The following is a 21823-nucleotide window of genomic DNA, read 5'->3' on the forward strand; positions in this document are numbered from 1 at the left end:
TAAGAATGGATGACAAATGCGATTATGCATGTTACCTATAGGACACAGAGGCATGATGATTGATTTATTGTGGAAGGAAGAGACGCGACACACAAAATGAGGTCTTCTCGTTTAATAGTATAGATATTAATATTAATTCTTCAAATAATTAAAAATAACTTGTACGAGTAGTACCCCTGACTGTAATAGGGGACTTTGTCCCCATATAAACTTTCATTTGGTAACAAAATTTTAAAAACTGCACACAAGGTAATTTTAGTAATAATTTATTTTGCTGGTGTTGGATGCTGGATTGCAAACTGGTCATTTGAAGAGATAAAAGATGTGGTATGATTGCCAATGAGACAACTCTTCACAAGAAATTAACAACTATAGGTCACTGTACAGACTTCAACAATGAGCAACACCCATATCACAAAGTCAGCTATAAAAGGTCTTAAAATGACTAATGTAAAACAATTCAAACAAGAAAACTAACTGCCTAATTTATGTTAAAAAAATAACAAAAAACAAATATATAACACATCAACAAACAACAACCACTGAATTACAGGCTCCTGACTTGGGACAGGCACATTCATACAGAACATGGCAGGTTCCCAACCCTCCTCTAATCTGGGACAGTGGTATAACAGTATAACATAAGATTGAACTATAAAAATCAGTTGACAAATGCTTAACTGATCAGATGGATACTAACAAAAACACAGTGGAAAAACTACATTTTACTATGTGTTCTTTATATATTTGAAATTTTGAATTCATAAATATTTTTTCTAGGATCAGCAGGATGGTGACAGCCAAGCATCTGCTGGGAAAAGTCCTGCAGGTTCAAAGGTAAAATCTTTATTAATAAACAAGGTGCTATGTGTTCAAGTGACCATTTGTCAATTACATGTAACAGTATAATAAATTTGTCCAGATGCTTCTACGAAAAAGATTTTGTTAAATCAATGTTGTGTAAAGTTTCTGGCCAATTGTTCTTAGTAGTTCAACTACTGTGTCACTAGCCTGTCATCACATATGTTGTGAGTTCAAGTGTTTTATGTGACAGGTTCATGTGTTCAACTCTAATCTTACTTGAATCAGTATTTCAGTTTTCTGTTTTGAAACCTCAGATCTGTGTACGATCTCAAATCTGTGTCCGTTTCTCAAATCTATGCCCCATTGTGACGCCAATCGCTAATCTATGTCAGAAAAAATTATTTGGCTTCAAATCTGTGTCCAATTTCCAATCGTGACGTCATTCGCAAATCTATGTTCGTTAAAAAAGATAAGGCCTCAAATCTGTGTAATGTTTTAATATTTTTTTTCCAGTTTGTTTCGCCATGCACAAATTTATGCCCGTCTAATAAGTTTGGCCTTAGGTAGCACTCCACAGTTTGAAAACAAAATTAAAATTGAACCACAAAATTATTTACCATAAAATATTGCAAAAAGGGGGTGAAAATGTCACATATCCCGACCAAATTTGAATCAAGCTAGAATTTCAATGCCTTTGAGTGATACCATTTTAGAAACTGGTGACATATATCTTCCAAATGATCAAATAAAAAATGGGTGTTTCCCCTCATTTTTTCATAAAATTTAATTGCAAAGTTCATGTGTCAAAAAGTTGGAAAAAAACATTGCAATAATTGCCGGACCAATGTTTGGTATGGATATGTAAATACGGACAGTCAGTCAGAGCTCAGACATAAATAAGTCTGAATCTGCTTTTGACTTATAGATGTCTAAATTTGTAAGTTTTAGGATTTGTCTCCCTTTAATGCAAGACAAAATACGACTTAAATAAGTCAAATATTGTTAAGCAAGAAATGATTGACCAGAATCAAAAAGTTGCAAATATCAACTCCTACAAGTCGATAAGTTACCAAAATTGGTCAACTTCAAGACCCACGCATACTTATAAAAAGGTCATGCATCTAAATCAAATAATGACAACATTGAAAGCCAATGCCTTGTCTTCTAAAGAAAAATATGAATGAGAGTCTGAAAAATCGGGGATCATGTTAATTAACCTTACAATGCAACCACATGAGGTAAAACATCTGTGTTTAGTAAGGATGTTCAATTAGATAATTAAATATAGATAGATCAAGTCCTTGTGAACTCTCAGACAGGTTTTTACTGTCAAAGGTGGTGTAGTTTGGCCACCAAGTCAAGTTAAGTTTTTTCATCAACATAAATAGACCTAAACAAGTCTGTCATTTTGTGACTTAGATAAGTCTAAAATTGAAAACACATTTTTATAAAGAATACATGTTTTGACTTCTTTAAGTCAAAAACAGAAATAGACTTGTTTATGTCTGAGCTCTGACTGTACAGAAAACAGCCTATATTACATGTATACATTACATAATCTCGATGTTAATATTAACCCAATATGAAGGCTATTTTAATCTTCAGCTATCCAAAAATGAATTTTATTGCACACTAGCTCTCATATTTGAAAAATCCACTACACACTTAATTGTGGAGTTGGTTTTTTGTTTTATGAAGTCATTTCCCATAATTCAATATTGAGTTGGTATGTGTTCTCCATGTGTGTGCAATGGCTCAAGTATAGTATATGTTTAAGTAAATCCAGCTAAACTATTTCGCTGATATTTATAATATTGATTAAAGTAAGGTCTTGTATGATTTGTGTTTTATTAAGTCATTTCTACATGTGTGTGGTTAAAATCTTTACATGCGTGTGTTATTATTGTTTGCCGTCTTTAAGAATGAAACTACACATATTTATTTTACTAAAAAGACAGTAAAGAATGAATATTTGTTTGCAACATCAATGTACTTCATTTTGTCTTTGAATTCATTCATATCTCTGTTTCATTGACATTCATACCACTTTATCTAAATTATGTTTTCTCTTACAACAGGAAATATTGTACTTCTTCAACAGTCATAAATTGCTTCATATTTTCTATGGTCATGTGGTTTTTGCTTATCAATCAGTTGCCCTTTGTCCAAACATTTCCTATGATTTGCTATTTAAGTTTTGAGATTTCTTGTTTTTACGTTTAGATTTGTTGTCATAAAAGTAAAGCGACAAAAACTTTTTTACCATTCTGTCGGAAAACGTCAGTTTCAATTCTTCAACAATTTTCTTTGCTCCCCAAAAACGCTTCTGGATTTGAATCCTATGAAATACCTTTTTTCCGCTTATTAGATATAGTGTATCCCTCATTTGGAATAGTGTCCTGCTCCTCCATCATTCCTGTTATGCATTGACGTCAGATACTTAATGACCTTTTGCTATGTCTTACGTTGATGAAAGGACATAGATTTGAGCCAATAATGGCCATAGATTTGAGTAAATAAAGGAAATAGATGTGAGACAATACAGGACATAGATTTGAGACAATAAAGGACATAGATTTGTAACGTCTATGACACAACACTAAAAAGGCCATAGATTTGCGGAAAGGACAAAGATTTGCGGAAAGGACATAGATTTGGAACGTCTATGACACAATACTACATGTAAAAAGGCCATAGATTTGCGGAAAGGACATAGATTTGAGGCTAACATGTTTAAGTTCATTGAAAACTCCCATGCCAGCGAGATTCCTCCACCTTAAAAAACTGGCAACCACTAACTAGCTAATAGTGCTGAAAGTGTCATTAAACACCAATCAATCTAAAGTTTCTGAATTAAGTATTTGTTTGTTTTGTTTTCTCTAATATTTAATTCTTATCACCTGACTTATCACATGTTGATTATTATTTTTTTAAATCAACATGTGGTTTGTTTGATATCAGTACTTCAGTGATTAAAACACTATTATAACTTCAAATTTTCTTGCTTTCTTCAGAATTGCCTATTGTTATATCAAGTTAAAAGTGACTATGTTAATGATGTCACATAAAATAAATGCAAGACCGCCATGAAAAAGCCTAAATGAGGTGCTTAAAAGACCAAAAATCAAATCAATCATTAATGTATTGTAAGACCTCAGAAAATGTTGTGGCAGTTCAGTTATTTCTACATGTTTAAGTACACCAGATGATTTGATATCTAAAATAGAAATCATGAGCAATTTTATGTTATATTTATTTCATTAAACAAAAACTTAAGTACACATACTTGGGTCTGATAATAATAATAAAAAAAATGCTTTTCTAATTTATTTGACATTACAATGTATTTGATATTTACAGTTGGACAGCTTGTCAAGAGAAGACATGATCAAGTTTGTTAAGAAACAGATGCTAATGCTTCAGAAAACAAGATCTAAATGTGATGGTAAATAAAGCATTAAGCACAACAAAAAAATAATAAGTGGATGTTATTTAAATGTATATACAGTACCATTCAAACGGATTGCTTCGATATCGTTTTTTTCTGATTTCCGTGTTTTTCGGAGCCACACCAAGTACCGCAGATTTCACTCCCTAATTCCTCCAGATTCTCTCCCAACACCACGTGGCTATTAATTGGTTTATTGCCCATCGGATGTACTAAAAATTAACGACTCGTAACAACATAATTGGATTAGCCAGATAATTTATCTATGAACATTTAATCTATCTTGATTGCACAGGTGTGCTTTAAAATCATGGTATTAAAGTTTTAACAAATGTTTTCCTCCCTTTGACAGTATTATAGACAAGGGGAATAGCTCTGGTAGCATGAATGGAGGTGATTACATATGGACACATAAGAACACATCAGCTTCCATTTCTACATTTTAATCAAACAAAGATGACGTCACAAACATAAAAATACAAATTACAGGCAAAAGGGGAACAACTCTCTCTTACACACAGAAACATACTCCGACCATACATACTGATATATAACAACAGATAAAGATGTGAAATTATCAATTAGAATAAGATAATTAATATCTTCTATGTTTTTGTCCCATGCCATTATCTTTGAAATAATTTTATAAACAAAAAAAATATGAAGAACAAACTTGTTATTTTGTGTTTCTATTACAGTCCGGTCAGGTCATACATTGTGTTCTTTCAACAAAAAAATTTTTGACACCATTAGAATCTTTTATGACTTAATTAATAAGCAATATTCATGAATTAATTGTTCATTATTTAAAAATCAACTGGCTATTAAAAAAAATGTTGTTTTTACGGTAACTCGATCGTCCAATCTATTCATCAGATCAACAAGTAAAACTCTATTTATTGAGCAATGTAAAATATTATGTTTCACCACCTCGGTACATTCATACAGATTTGAATAATTTAAATTACGAAAAGAAACTGTAAAGTGACAACTCTGTTGAACATAGGGAATAACTTCAAGTGATTTTGCTAGCATTTGTCATTTTCGTATTTTTGAAATGGATTTCAAATTGACAAAAGTATTTTATATCAATTTAGTCATTTAATTTGAAAAGTGTAAAAATATTTTCGCATTAAATTACTATAATTTTACTTGTCTTCATGTTTTTGACAAGTTTATGACTCTCAGCCATTTAACGTTTACAAGAGATGTTAAAAGTTATGATGATAAGTAATCCGCTTATCGCCATTCGATAGGTCACTAATCCTTTAATTATTATAAAACCTCAATTGCCCATCATTATATTCTATTCCAGTTAAATTAGTCAACATTTCATTTTCAAAATTTCTTAATCGCCCACAATTGGCAGTTCTTTATCGTATTTTTGTCATATGAACACAATTGATCCCCCAGACAATTTCCATCGTAATTTCAATATTTCATCAACACAGGCACTTGTTTCTGTCAATATGGGGTTTACTATGCATACCTGGGTATGGATAGTAAACCCAATATTGACAGAAACAAGTGCCTGTGTTCATCAACCATAAATTTATATTATTGACCATGGACTTATAACTAATGTTCAGGTCTACGTCCTGTTTTGACTGATAAAACATAAAAAATCAAATAGCTAAAGAAGATGTGTTCTCGTTTATTCTGAAAAGAATTATATTTTAGAGTCTGGTTAATCAATTATAAAAGGACCTTGTAGAGCCTCAAAACAAATGCACAAAAATGTCGTTCTGCAAATTTAAAACCTGAATGAATTTTCCCACGGTTGTCCAGAAAGGTCACTTGAGTTTACTGTTACGTGATATTATTTCCCACCCATTAAAAATCTTGTGCGGTGGATAAAATCAATGTTAACTATTTTTAACATTAAACATTGTTAAGTAAGTCAAGTTCAAGTTCAACCCAAACTGTTGATAACTGAATTGTCTTCGCATGGCAAATAATTTCTTTTTAATCTTTTTAAGATCACTGTTCAGAATTCACACATTTATTGTGCGAAAATAAATATTATACAAAGACAAATTAACATGATTAATGCAGCTGTGTAAGTTTTCCTGTTGTAACCGAAATGTATTATTATCCTAAAGTAATGCCAACAAATCGAAAACGAAAATGCAGTAAATATTAACCATAACGAATGGTGAATAATATTTTCTTTTCTACTTGCATATACAAAACTTTGTGACACATAATTTTTATGATTTTCTTTAAACTGCTCTCATTAATTTAGCGGAAGTTTCTGTTTTTTTTTACACAAGTATGTCATTTTCGGAAATAAAATATAAATTTACTGGTGAAAACATTGAGGTCAAAATTAAGTAAAGTTTTTATTTTTTTATAAAACTTCAATGCAATTGAAAGAATTAACAACAACATTTTGCTTTTAAATCTTTTATTCATTCAAGCAATTAGATAATCTTAAAAAGAAAATACTGTAGACTTACATTATTATTATGCCTAACGAATGGTGAATAAATTTTCCTTTTTACTTGCATATACAAAACTTTGAGACACATAATTTTCAAATAAAGACTTTAACTTTGAAGTAGAATATTGCGTTTTTTCAAATTTTCCACTATATTTTATAATCCTTTTTTTTTAAAAGCAAGTAAATTTAGGTAAGATATTTTTAGATTGGCAAGCAAGAAATATGAAATTATTTTAACTGATAATTACCACAAAAATTAAACTTAATTAGTATAAAAAGACATTAAAATTATACTCCTGTTTGACATTTAAACTGGTACAGTAGACCGGAAATATAATTCTTAATTACATCAACCTTTACCTGTCAGGTAATCCAATTACCCTATCAGTGTTGTGCCGGTAGAGATCAAAGTAGGAAAAGGGCAATTAATTCCTCGGTCAAGGGAGTGAGCTCGCTATCACAAAAAACATATACACGATTTTGGGAGAGATTACTCCTAAGTTCCTCCCAACATTTTGGGAGGAATATCGGAGTTTTTCGGAGTGACTCCAACATTTTCCTTGGTGTAGGGTGTGGGAGAGCTGGTCCTCTTGAATGGTATTGTAGTTTTATCACTTTCAAAAAAGTTATGAGTAAAGTTTTATTATGATTAAATGCATAACTATGATTACATACAAACTGGATTTGTTATTAAGATATCTGCACTCTAAAGTACACATTTCAATTTTAACCATATAATGTATTATGCACTTCTTATTTTGTTTTTTGATCTGAATCATTTTTAGGGTTTCACTTTCCAAAACATGGACTTTGCCATGTTTGCTGTTGCTTAATTTAGAGTACTAATTTTGTTTTCATGGCAATTCCTCCTAAAAGCTTATTACAATTCATTAAGATGTTCTCTCAATGTAATTTTTGAAATATTATTTTGTTGCTTTTTTGTTTATTATTTGATTTATGTTATATATATTAAAAGATAATAATTTTTTTTATTTAATTATTGTTTTCAACTCTAGAAATGCATTTAATCTATCTTATTAACAAGTTATCATTCTGAATAAGATTAAAAGATGATTTGCTGACTTCTAAAAAATGGATAATCTATCTTATCACCTTTTTGATTTTAATTAATAGAATTGACAAAGAAAGTGAAAGATTTGGAATCAAATAAAACAGATGGGGCAGCTGGAGATGGCAACTCTGTGAAGGTATAAAATCTGATGGAATTAATCTGTTCAAAGTCCAATACGGAACAATGGTTATCTGTGTATGCTGAAATCATGTGTCAAAATATCAATGATAGTTACAACTGTAAACACAGCAGCAAATTGATTTGAATTAAAACTTCATTTGAATTGGGGCTATCTTTTGAATTTTATTTCAATAAAAGATTAAATGGCAAATGGCAAAATATATTTTCTATCTTTTTTTCTTACCCCACTGTAATGAATTACAGTTGTTATATATTTCACCAAATAGAAAGTTTTCAAACATACTACCTACATAGTTTTTAAACACCAGTTTACAGGACCTATTATGGTATACCTTTGACTGTCTGTCTGTCTGTCTGTCGCCAAATGTCGAATATGACTCAAAAATACTCTAACGGTTATGCATGAAACTTTGGTGAATTATTTATATCTATTGATGTGAGCTCCCTTATGTTTTTAATAAAATTTCTGATTTATCGTTTCTGAATTTTGGGGTTGTATTCATTAAAAAATTGGGGATTTTCCAGTTTTCAGACAATAACTTGAAAACAATTTAATCAATTACAAGAAACTATGGTGAAATGTTTATTTTTATCGACATGAGCTCCCTTTGGATTTTTATAAGTTTTAGACTTTTCCTTTCTAATTTATGGGGTTTTATACATTACAAAAAGGAGGATTTTCCAGTTTTCAGACAATATAATATATAATAATAATAACCTCCCTTTAGTTTTTTTTTTTTTTTTATAAATTTCTAATATAACATTGAGAAGTTATTGAACTTTATTGAAAAAGTGATGAGTGTATCATGTGCTCATGACGCAGCTGTTTATTTACATCTATTCTTAAAAACTAAATGTTTACTTTGTGCAATTTACTGATGGAAAAAAAAAACAAGTTGAATACCTTAAATATGTAAATAAAAAATTAGATTGTAGGATTAAAAAACACAATAACATGAAGATGATAAAACATGAAAGAATTTCAAAATAACTTATGATGAGGTTGCCATTTTTTTTTAAATAACTTCAGAAAAGAAACAGACTTCTATTTTTTTATTTTTTTTTTTTGGTAGGATCTGGAAGTAAAGATAAAAGAACTTGAAGATGAAAAAGAAGATATTTTAACTGCCTACCAGACAGTGCAGCAAGCACAAGAATTATCTATACAGAAATTCCATGTTTGTTTATATATATTTTCACTTTCATTTACTATTTCATTTGGTTATTTTTGAAATTACTATACATGAGTTCATCTGTAAATAAACTGAATGTTTGGTATCTTATGAAATGGTCAACCATAGTTGTAATATTACAGCAGATATATATAACAAGAAATTACCATTTAAAGTATATAGGGTGTCTTCCTCTATCTTGGATTTGAAATACCAGAAAACAAGGTCTATATCTTTGATAAAATGTGCAAATTTTGAGACAAGTAGGTAATTCATGTGTAAGATTTTTCATTATAATATAGAAAATGCAATGTTTTATCATATTTATGGTTGTATTTTACCATTAACCGAATACTTTTGTTTGATTCAATTTTTTCCAACTTTGCCAAATAAGGGGAGATAACTCAAATGCAAGGGCAGATAATTCAGATTATGTTATTTTTACAATAGAATGTGTTAGGAATTTACCCATTTTATTATGTAGCAAGAAAACGAGTTCTATGACCCCCATTTTTCTTTTTCTTATCTGAAAGAATAATATTGCAGCCATCTTCTCATATTTTATCTAAAAATTCTATGGTGTAGTTTTCGTTTTAATGAGGAAAATTGGGTTTCCCATGCATAAAATATACTAAATCTGACAATTTTGCACAACCTGTAGTGTGAAAATAAGTCCGGTGACCCATTCTTTTAATTAATGTTTTGAAACAAGCAGGTTATAAACTACATTTTAGCAAATTATCAAAAAATTCTATGGATCATAATTTAGACACCCCATCTACCTTAAGGTTCATTTACTTCAAGTATGTTTGGCAGAACTTTGCGTTTTCTTCTGAAATTAAACAAGATTACAATGTTTTCTTGGAGTAACATGATATTCAGCACAACTCATCAAATTATGCTTTATTAAGTCTGAACATTTGCTCAGTTTACTGTGAAACTGCCTTTCATATTTTAAGAATGTTCTCCCTAAAAGTGACAATATATTGAGTAGTTCATGATATATCCTCCCCACAAGTTATATGCTGGAAGCACTTCCCAGTAACTTAGTAAATATAAAAAAGAAGATGTGGTTTGATTGCCAATGAGACAACTATCCACAAAGACCAAAATGACACAGACATTAACAACTATAGGTCACCGTACGGCCTTCAACAATGAACAAAGCCCATACCGCATAGTCAGCTATAAAAGGCCCCAATAAGACAATGTAAAACAATTCAAACGAGAAAACTTACGGCCTTATTTATGTAAAAAAAAAAAATGAACGAAAAACAAATATGTAACACATAAACAAACGGCAACCACTGAATTACAGGCTCCTAACTTGGGACAGGAAGCATGGTTTTAACTTCCAAAACTATACTTCAGGAAAAGGGAATTGTGTGGAATGTAAAAAGGTCAACTTTTAATGTATTCTAGCTGTATGATCTTGATCACATCATATTGTAAAAGTTGTATTTAAATGCATGACATTAAAGTATCTTTCATTAATTAAGCTTTATTAATACTTTTGATTGTAAATAAAAAAAGAGTGTAATATGTTAGTCTTAATGAACATTTTTTGTTCCAGGATGTAGAGTCCCATTGTACAGAGTTAACAGAACAAAAGGATAATCTAGAGAAACAGCTTGCTTCCATCAGTCAGTCAAAAAAAGTAATATTTCTTTGTAATTTTATTTTTTTGTAGGTTTACTAGCCTTCTTTAAAAATAAATGGATAGTGGGAAACAATCATGATAGTAGTAGTACAATAAAAAAACAGACAAAATTTAAACATGAACAAAGGAGATGTTGAAAAACACACAAACAACCAGAAAAAACTCCCAAGAAATATGAATGTCTATTCAATATGAAATACAACTTATTTGTGTCTCAATTATTAAAGAAATAATTGTTTTTCCATGGTGTCTGGTCAGTGGCTGAAAGACCTAACAAATCTGTCATAAGGATACAATGCATATATAAAAGCTCCTGTGTTGAACAATGTAATGTTTCATTCTCGTGTTTATTCAATGGAAGCATTAAAACATTCGAAGCATTAAAACATTCAACTGCATCACTGTTTAAAAATGTACAATTTTTATTTAATCAAAAGTAATTTAAAATTGTATATGTATCATATATATATATATATATATATATATATATATATATATATATATATTCAGCCATTGTAATAGTAAATTATTTTCAAGGCACTAGAAGAGGAAATTGAATGCCTAAAGATGAAGGATGAGACATTGGGAACCTCTCTGCACTTTATGCAGGAAGAACAAGGCAAGATGAGTGCAGAAAATGAGGTAATAACTTTTTACTAGAAATATTAAAGTAAAAGCTGTAATGACAACAATATCTTATAGTTTTTGATATTAAAAGTAAAATGATAAAATTCTGTACAGAAACAATTTGAGCAGACCTTTTTGGTTTAACTAGTGGTGTCAGTGTAAACAAACAATCTTGTAATTTTCGGATAGTTATCTGACATTGTTACACTATATAATTTTTGTTATCAGATTGCAACATTAAATTGACCTGATATAACGTTACAAAGATCTCTATTGATTTTGATGTTACAGTCAACACTATTAAATTGGTACAGGAAGGAGTTTCTGGATTATAACTAGAACTAAACATGCAGAATTGGAACCAAACTGAATTAAGTCTGATATAATGAGTTGAACCTTATTTGGGATTGCAATGAAATATTCACACAAGGATAGGGGGAAGTAATAATTTTAACATCGTTACCTCAAAGGTTTATATATACCACTGATTTTTTGCTCTCAAGATATTAGTTAATAACATTGCAAAATTCCAAATTAGAGGTTCTTTAAATATGAAAGTAACCCTTTCAATCTTTTATTAATACAGCATTTGAAAGAGCAAATTCATCTGTTAACTGATGCCAGAGATCAGATGATGCAGAAGTTGAAATCTATAAAACAACAGCAGGAAACAGATACACAGCAACAAGTGCAGGAACTAGTAATAACTAAAGACAGATTACTGGCAGATCTAGAACAGTCGTTGGAAGAGCAACAGGTATAATATCATTTGTTTATATGTTCAATCCACAGCAATTTCATGTCTTTTTGCAATAATTTATACTTGATATGAGGAAACCACAAAATAAAGTCACAAAAAGGATACGTACTTTCAGTTGTAAGTTGAATATGTTTTAACCATTAATTCAATTATTATTGAAACAGTAATATTTTTGCAAACAATTAGAAATGATACTGCCAAAAGTAAAATGAATTTATAGTTATAGTATTATTTTGATTATATAAAAATGGGTTGTCATGTTAATTTGTTATCATGCAGTTTGTAATTATTTTTATATGAAATTGAGAGTGAAAATGGGGAATGTGTCAAAGTGACAACAACATGACCAAAGAGCAGACAACAGCCGAATACCACCAATGGGTCTTCAATGCAGCTAGAAATTCCCACACCCAGATGCATGCTTCAGCTGGCCCAAAACAAAAATGTATACTAGTTCAGTGATAATGGACGTCATACTAAACATTGATATATGTACAAAAGATACTAAAATTAAACATTATACAAGACTTACAAATATTTGATTAATTTATTTTTGGAAAAAATCCAGTTGGTGCTTTCGACTCCTGGGAGCCTCAGCCTCTTGTATTGAATCTTTATCAGTTTTTTAAAGATACATTGTTAAGTTAATATTGTATATTTCAGAAATATAAGAAAAGAGTTGCATCATTAGAGCAAGAGGTTGATTTATACATGTCTGAACTAAATGAGGAAAAAAGGAAAGTAGAAGATTTCACACAAAACATGAAAACATTAGAAGAGAAAAATCAAGAGATGGAAAAAAGCTTACAAAATGAAGAACAATTTAAGGAAGAAACAAAAAGTCAAATTCAGGAATTGAAATCTCTGAATGAAAAATTACAAGAAGAGAAAACAGTTCATGAAAAAGAGATAGAACTTGTAAAATCATCATCTGATACAGTTAGTAGTGATGAAAACAAAGAAGTTAACACTAATGAAGAAAAGGAAACTCTACAATCAGAAATTGAAAGGTTAAAAGAAACTATATCTACACAAGAGACAAATGCTGAAAAGATGAAAGAAATGATGCAAGAAAGGCTGGAGGAATTTAAAAAGCATGCAGACTCCTTTGAAAACTCAAAATTTGAAATTTCTGAAAAATATTACAAACTCTCTGAAGAATATGGTGCCTTGGAGGATGAAAAAGAAAAGCTAGTAAAGTCTAATGACAGTCTTGAATCTATGATTGAAAAATTAAAACTAGAACTTGCAAATCAAGACAGTGCTGCAGCATCAGCAAAAAGTGAAATTGACAAAGTTAAACAAAAAATACAGCACATCAATGAAGAGCTCAATGCTAGGAATAAGAATATACAAGAAGCTAATATCTTTGTTGCACTTGATCAGATTAAGAAAATGTTGATAGATCAGCTTGACAAATCTGTAAAAGGTCAGAAACAAGGGAAATCCAAAGCAGCTAGTCCCTATGGGAGTAAGTCTGATATTGCAAAAGGGTCAAACACTTCTTCAAGGTCAAATAGTCCAAACAGTCCTGCAGATCTTCTGAAGAAATTAGAAGTTTGCCAGGCAGAACTGAAGAAAGAAAAAGAGCATGCAGCTTACTCAGTTAGTGAGCTCCAAGAAGAAAAAGAATTGCTCAGACATGAGGTTCAATTAATGAAAGATCAATTAGGAGAATGGGAAAATATGATGGAGATGTTAAAATCTGAAAAAGAGGCTATTCTTCAGGAAATTGATGAATTTGATGCACGTGAAAAAACAATTATTGAAGATCTGAACTTTCTGAAAAATGACCTTGATCCTAAAGAAGTCTTAAAAGAGGATGAGGTTGTAGAAGATGGCGAGACGGATTTAAGTGATGATGTTTTCAAATCTGAGCATAGTGCTGTCATTCAGTTAATGATTGACGTGAAGGAACAGGTAAAAAAACTAATAGCAGAAAGAGATGCTTTAAAACAGGAGGAAAAACTAATAGCAGAAAAAGATGCTTTAAAACCAGAGGATAAATTAGATGATAAGGTAGATAACTCTCTTGAAGTTCAAGAACTGAAAAACCAATTAGAGAAGATCTCTTCTGAGAAAGATTCTCTGGAAAGAGAAAAGGAGTCATTGGGTGTTCTTATGCAACTTGCACAGGAAAAGGAACAAAATGAAGCAGAAGAAATTTCAGTGTTGAAATCTAATATTGAGGGTAGTGAAAAACAAATTTCTGAAATGATGAATTCTGTTGAAACAAGCAAAACAGAAATAGAAGATTTAAAAAGTCAGATCCAAAGTTTAAAGGATGAAAATGGAGACCTCAGTAAAATGAAAGATGAGCTTGATTCAAAATTAAATGAAAGACAATCATATACTCAAGAACTTGAAGAAAAATTACTAGGTATGTCTCAGAATTTGTCTGAAAGTAAGAGAAAGTATGAAGAATCTTTATCTAATTTAGAATCTGATGAACAGAGTTCAAAATCCTCATTGCAAGAAGAAATGGAAAAGATCTCCAGTGAAAATTCTACATTGAAATCAGAATTATCTGATCTTGCTTTAAGAGTTGAAACATTTAACTCAGAAAAAGAAGAAATTTCATTAAAACTTGGGGAAAAAGATGAATCCTTGATACAAATACAGTTAGATAAAGATAAAATCACAACAGAATTCTCAAACTCATTGGAAAAAATACAGGAATTGAAAATTGAGAAGGAAAATATTGAAAAACATTTAGAGGAGGAAAGGAATGCTGTTTCTAAACTTAGAGAAACATTAAATGAAACTGAAGAAAAACTTTTATCTTTGAAATCTTCTATTGAGTCTGAGCTTGCTTCTAAAGATCAAACCATCAATGAACTGAAACAAAATTTAGAACTAAGTGTAGAGGATAAGAAGAAAGTGAAAAATGAAACTGAAAATTTACAGAAAGAATTGAACAATTTACAGGAAGTTCACAATTTAGAAATATCAAAAATGAAAGAAGAAATTAATGAAGAAAATGAGAAGTACAAAAAATTCACAGAAGAAAAAGAAAACCTAGTAAAAGAAAAAGAAAACCTAGTAGAAGAAAAAGAAAACCTTATGGAGGAAAATAAAAATATGCAAACATTAAAAGCAAATCTTGAACATGAAAGCTCTTCACTGAAGGAGGACATTGAAAGTTTAACAAATCAATTAGCAAATTGTAAGTCTGGAAATGAGTCCTCTCAAAATGAGACAATAACTCAATTTGAGTTGAGAATTAACAAACTTAAAGAGGAGAGAAATCAGTTTTATGGTGTCGTTCAAGAACGTGAATCACAAATAGAGCAAATGCAAAAGGTTGTAGATGAAAAGTCTGAGGATATGCTGTCACTGAAACAGGAAGTAGAGGAAAGGGGCCAGACAGTGACATTCTTCAAACAGGATATTGAAAAGTTGTCTGCTGATAATCAAAATTTGAAAGCATCTTGTGATCAATTAAATGATAAGCTTAATGACTGTGATACTGAAATTCAAGAACTCAAAGTTTTAAATGAGGGTTTGAAGCAGAACTTAAATTCTCAGTCAGAAGAAAACAAAAATATTCAGAGTAGCTTGAAAAAGTTTGAAGAAGACAAAGAACTCTTACAAAGTGAATTAACTGTTCTTAAGAGTTCCACTTCCCAAAATGAAGAAGCTATGAAAGAAATGATTGCAGTTGTCAAAGAAAAAGATTTGTTAGAAAAAGAATTGTCCGAAAAAATATCTGCAATAGAAAAATTAGAAATGGAATTGAATAATATCAAAACTAAATTTGATGAAAGTGTTGCTCAGAGAACCTCATTAGAGGCAGAAAATAATCAAAACTTAAAACAGTGTGAGGATTTGCAATCAGAACTGTTATCCTTGAAAGAGGGTTCATCTTCCACTGAACAGGAAGTTGCCAATGTCATGGTTCAGTTAGAGAAATTAACCAATGAAAAGCTAGAAGCTGAAAAGCTATATCAGGAAATTAATGAACAGTATAAAATAAAAAATGAAGAATGTGAGAATCTTAAAAGGGTGATAGATCAACAAGAAGATGAATCCAGGGTAATAAAAGTACAAAGTGAACAATTGATGCAAGAAAAGGACACCACTAGTGAACAATATTCTAGTGAAATACAATCAGTGAAAGACAAACTTGATCAAGTAAATCATGAAAACAATGAAATGAAAACAGAAATGGAAGAATTACAGAATAAATGTACTTCTCTTGAAGAAAAAGTACTTCAGATTCAGACAGAAAAAGCACAAATGGAGGAAAAATTTATTCTGATTCAGACTGAAAAAGCACAATTAGAGGAAAAGTTTATTCTGATTCAGACTGAAAAGGCACAATTAGAGGAAAAGGTGAATCAGATTCAGACTGAGAAAGCACAAATAGAGGAAAACATGATTCAGATTCAGAGTGAAAAGGCACAAGTAGAGGAAAAAGTACTTCAGATTCAGGCTGAAAAAGCTCAATTAGAGGAAAACGTAGTTCAGATTCAGACCGAAAAAGCTCAAGCAGAGGAAAAAGTGAATCAGATTCAGACTGAAAAGGCACAAGTAGAGGAAAAAGTAATTCAGATTCAGACTGAAAAGGCACAAATAGAGGAAAAACTAAGTGAAATAAAAGAAAATGAAGTAAAACAGACAAGCCAGGTAAAATTATGTTTAAAAAAATAATAATAAGGAAAAATGTAAATAGTTATACATTTAAATTTTATGGTACAAAAATGTATAATTTCTGTTTTGTATTCATAGTACATATTCATGAACGATTAAGTCATGCATGCAAATGTTACATAGATTCTTATTGTGATTGGATATAAATGTTCTTGGTGAGATTGACATTTATAGAACAAGATTAGGGGTCCTTTGGGATTCTTTTTTTTTTATGATATCAAGATGATTTAGATGAGGAAAGATGTGGATTCTTGATTTCTGGTTGTGCCAAGTCTGCACAAGCCTGTAGAAAATTTATACTTTTTTGAACATTTAAATTTAATTTAGTGGTTGACATAAACTCACAAAATTTATGATTTTTGGGTATCCCACTAGTTAGTAAAAATGAATTTCCAGTACGTACAATCCTTAAAAATATTAAAAATTGAAAATGAATTGCTGATAGAGAATGAAAGTTAAGGTTACATGTACCTATGAGGTTTAGTTGAACTATTTGACTAGGATTTTCCATTATTTACTGTGTAACTAAATAAATTGTGTACATTGTTTCCTTTATTCCATATTTATAATTGTAATTGTTTATATAAACTGTCCTTAGCAAACTCATGGTCAGGGTAAACAAGAGAAACAACATCTAACAGACTACACAAATTTCAAGTTTGACTCCTTTATATTTTATAATAACATCAATTCAGAGTTTAAGAAATTGAGAAATACCTATATCTTTAATTGTTTTCTTTTTCAATAAATATAACTTTTTATTTGAATTGTGATATAAATCTTGTGCACACACAGTGACACACTATATAACAAACTATTTCAAAACAAAAATGTATATATTTTGTTTTCAACATTTGTCATTATGACATTAAGAAACCTTAAGAAAATGTTTTTTTCAGGTATCAACTGAAAAAGGAGTATTAGAGAAGACACTGCATGAAAAAGAAGCAATCATTACAAAGCTTAAACAATTGGTTGTCAAAAGTAAGAAAGAGGCAACTGAATTAAAAAACAAGGTATCTATAATGCTAACTCAAATTTCTAGTCTAAAATAGAAGGTTCCAGTGTGTTATGGCCATAAAAATCTAATACCAGTAAGATTAAAGACATCTTAAAGGACCAACAGTGATCCTGAAAATTTACTTGAGTTTGTTTGTAATTTCCAACTTCAAAGATGTCTTTTTTTGTGCTGTTGGTTTACTGTCTCCTTGATATTCATCCCATATCTCATTTTATTCATGCATTATATCATTTTAGTAGATATAAATACACTACTAAGGCTTAACTTACTGTAAGGTTATTGGAGTTGAATAAGAAATCAGTGATAAATTTCTTCACTCCTTTTTACAATTTTTACAGCATGATGCTATGAAAACCCAGTATGAATCTATAGTAAAGGAAAAAGAAAACCTTCAGAGTGAACTAGATAATTTGAGGAAAGATCAGGATGCTGATAAGCAGCTGATGGATAGTTTAAAAGTAGGTATCTTGTAAGATAATAAGGGTTAAGTTTTAAATATAAAAAAGAAGATGTGGTATGATTGTCAATGTGGCAACACTCCACAAGAGACCAAACGACACAGAAATAACTATAGGTCACTGTACAGCCTTCAACAATGAGCAAAGCCCATACCGCATAGTCGGCTATAAAAAGCCCAGAAATAACAAATGTAAAACAATTCAAACGAGAAAACTAATGGCCTAATTTATGTACAAAAAATGATTGAAAAACAAATATGTAACACATCAAAAAACAACAACCACTGAATTACAGGCTCCTGACTACGGACACATACATTTATAATGTGGCAGGGTTAAACATGTTAGCTGAAACCCAACCCTCCCCTAACCTGGAACAGTGGTCATGGTGGTGTAACAGTACAACATAAGAATGAACTATAAAAAAAGGCTTAACTCATCAGACGGATACAATCAGAAATACCACCAAGAGTGATCAGAGGCTTGGTACTTGTATATCTAAAAACAAAAAGACAACTAATAAAAAAATCATGCATCTAAGACTTAATTATTAATCCATACACATCCAGCATCCAATGGATTTAGTGCAAAGACGTCATAAACAGTCAGAGAAAAACAAGACCTTGTGAAATGCCAAGATACAGGTATGGACAGATTGTAGATCCATGAATGTGTATAATTTTAAAGATCGTTTACCATTAAAATGAAAATAACTTTGCTTGTTCACTGTAATGTGAACTTTTAAAACTACAGTCAAATATTTTTTTTACCCTGATTTCAGGGTTTACTTATTATGAAAATGGGATATTTTGGAACCAGTACATTCTTAGCTTAAGATTTTTGTTATTATAGTTCACCATGATGTTATAGTCACATCAACTTGAAACTTAATGTTTAACTTTGTTTTGTTTAAAATTAGAACAAAGTGGTTATCATGATTAATGCTATTCTTACAGGCACTACAAGATGAACACAGTAGAACTTTGGAAGAGCTCTGTAAAGCTAAGAAAATTGAAAAGGAATTTGAAGCAGACTTGCAGAAGACAGTTCATAATTTATCAAATCTCAAAGAACAACTTGCTTTGTCAAAAGAAGAGAAAGAACAATTAAATAAACAAATTGAAAAACTGACCTCAGATTTAAAGGTAAGTAGTAGTTGTCTTAAATTTTAAATGTTTTATATTGATAGTTAGTAATTTGTAAGTAAAACATACTTAATTTCAAGAGGGCAACAATGGCTTGCAACAATAAGGCTAATCATCCTGAGTTCCTCAAACAATACAAAGTTAAACAACTGTAATATAAAAACTATCTACTTTTTACAAATCTTTACAATAAATCAAAGGAAATTAGTAAAGCATCAATATCATTTTTATAATTCAAATGATGAATTTATGTCTCTTGAACTTTTTTTTAGATACAGAATGTAATGATTCTATCAAATAATAAAATATATATATTAGTGTTGTCAGTGTACAGTTTTGAATAACCAGTTACTCGGATGATCCTTCAACTGATTAACCGGTTAACCATATCTTTAGTTCCCTACAAATGTACGTTTTTATAATAAGATGAATTAAGGTTTGTCCTTTGACATTGTAAGGCTTGTATTTGTGGGTTCTTGGTTAAGTTTGACTTCTAATAATCCAATTCACCGTATCTACTGTAATGGCACTTGTAATAACTTTAGATTGAAAACAAACCTTCTTGATCTTGTTGAATTGAAAATGTCTGAAACCGATGATACTTTTATTTATTCCTCGAGGTCTCAGAAAATAATGTGGAGTGTTTCAATTTGAAATGATTAAGCCGGTTATTCAAACCATCAAGTAAACATTAATTACATCCAGGTTGAATTGTATTTCACAATTTTTGAGTTGGCATTTTGTTAAGCCTTGCACAGTGGAGGTTGCACATTCAGATGTAGGTCTACGCAATATTTGATAAAAAAAAAAAAAAAAAACAATGAAGTAAATCATAAAATTTAATCGGATTACTGATTTAAATTTACTGTTTAAAAACATATACACTAATTATGTGTACTTAAGATCTTTCCCTGAGCTGATACAAGTTTAAATTATTTTTATGTTTTTGGGATACGATTGCTTTCAAGCAATGTGTAGACTTATACCGGTGGCTCAGATCATTGCCCTCACGTCAATCGTTTTATTCTAAACATTAAAGAACATCTCAGATTCTTATGATTGTCTTGCTTTAAAAGGTAAAAACAAACAAAGGGATTGAACTTCAACAACTTTCCTATAATGTTCTTTTCATAATCTTCATGTTTGATAATTCCCTCGACTTATATGCGTGTTTTAAACAACACGGAAAATCAGAATTAAGCAGTATTTATATTTAGTATTTTTATAAATTTAGAAACACGTCAGAGGGAATTCCCAGTTTTGATAAAATGCGAGAGTTCTCTGAATTCCGATAAATCTATTTCCGTCATTTAAGAACTGAAGTTGAGTTTTTCTTATATGTTACCGTTATGAAACTGATATTTGAGATTGTACTTCCATAAAGAAATAGAGAACCATCTAGGTCGTTTAATAAACATTTAATATACGTTCTTGCTCCAGGGTTTGTTTTGGAAATGATGCGCATGCGTATAGTTTTTGTCGAGCCTGCAACTTTTGTTGCAGAAAGCTCGACATAGGGATAGTGATCCGGCGGCGGCAGCGGCGGCGGCGGTGTTAGCTAACTTCTTAAAAGCTTTATATTTTAGAAGGTGGAAGACCTGGATGCTTCATACTTTGTATATAGATGCCTCATGTTACGAAGTTTCCGTCACTCACATGTCCAATGTCCTTGACCTCATTTTCATGGTTCAGTGACCACTTAAAAAAAAAGTTCAGATTTTTGTAATGTTGAATTCTCTCTTATTATAAGTAATAGGATAACTATATTTGATATGTGCGAACCTTGCAAGGTCCTCATGTCTGTCCATATCTCAGATACTACAAGCAATAGGGCTAGTATATTCGGTGTATGGAAGGACTGTAAGGTGTACATGTCCAACTAGCAGGTGTCATCTGACCTTGACCTCATTTTCATGGTTCAGTGGTTATAGTTAAATTTTTGTGTTTTGGTCTGTTTTTCTCATAGTATATGCAATAGGTCTACTATATTTGTTGTATGGAATGATTGTAAGGTGTACCTATCTAGCGGGCAGATGTCATGTGACCCTGACCTCATTTTCATGGTTCAGTGGTCAAAGTTAAGTTTTTGAGTTTTGGTCTTTTTATCTAATACTATATGCCATAGGTCATCTATATTTGGTGTATGGAAATATTTTATGATCTTCATGTTAGTCGCGCAGGTTTTATTTGACCGTGACCTCATTTTCACGGTTCATTGCACAGTGTTAAGTTTTTGTGTTTTGATCTATTTTTCTTTAACTATAAGTAATAGGTCAACTATATATGTTATATAAAAGCATTGTTAGCTGTACATGTCTGCCTGGCATGGTTCATCTGACCTTGACCTCATTTTCAAGGTTCATTGGTCTTTGTTTAGTTATCTTGGTTAATGTTAAGTTTATGTGACAGTTGTATTAAA

The 21823-nt window shown here is 30.7% G+C and overlaps 1 protein-coding gene across 2 annotated transcripts in view; it reads left to right on the plus strand.

The window, feature by feature from the left end:
• LOC143068099 (uncharacterized) overlaps positions 1-21823 on the plus strand; it is a 44983-nt gene that overhangs the window by 2776 nt on the left and 20384 nt on the right. Inside the window, exons 2-12 of one of the 2 annotated variants that reach the window (XM_076241869.1) lie at positions 781-837; positions 4165-4249; positions 7830-7903; positions 8982-9086; positions 10654-10737; positions 11278-11382; positions 11954-12124; positions 12791-16756; positions 17680-17796; positions 18140-18259; positions 19216-19404. In XM_076241869.1, coding sequence (XP_076097984.1) covers positions 781-837; positions 4165-4249; positions 7830-7903; positions 8982-9086; positions 10654-10737; positions 11278-11382; positions 11954-12124; positions 12791-16756; positions 17680-17796; positions 18140-18259; positions 19216-19404 — 5073 coding nt within the window. The remainder of the gene's footprint in view (positions 1-780; positions 838-4164; positions 4250-7829; positions 7904-8981; positions 9087-10653; positions 10738-11277; positions 11383-11953; positions 12125-12790; positions 16757-17679; positions 17797-18139; positions 18260-19215; positions 19405-21823) is intronic. The other variant, XM_076241870.1, reaches the window with a different exon arrangement.

This window comes from Mytilus galloprovincialis, chromosome 3 (assembly GCF_965363235.1).
Source record: "Mytilus galloprovincialis chromosome 3, xbMytGall1.hap1.1, whole genome shotgun sequence".
NCBI classification, from domain to species: domain Eukaryota; kingdom Metazoa; phylum Mollusca; class Bivalvia; order Mytilida; family Mytilidae; genus Mytilus; species Mytilus galloprovincialis.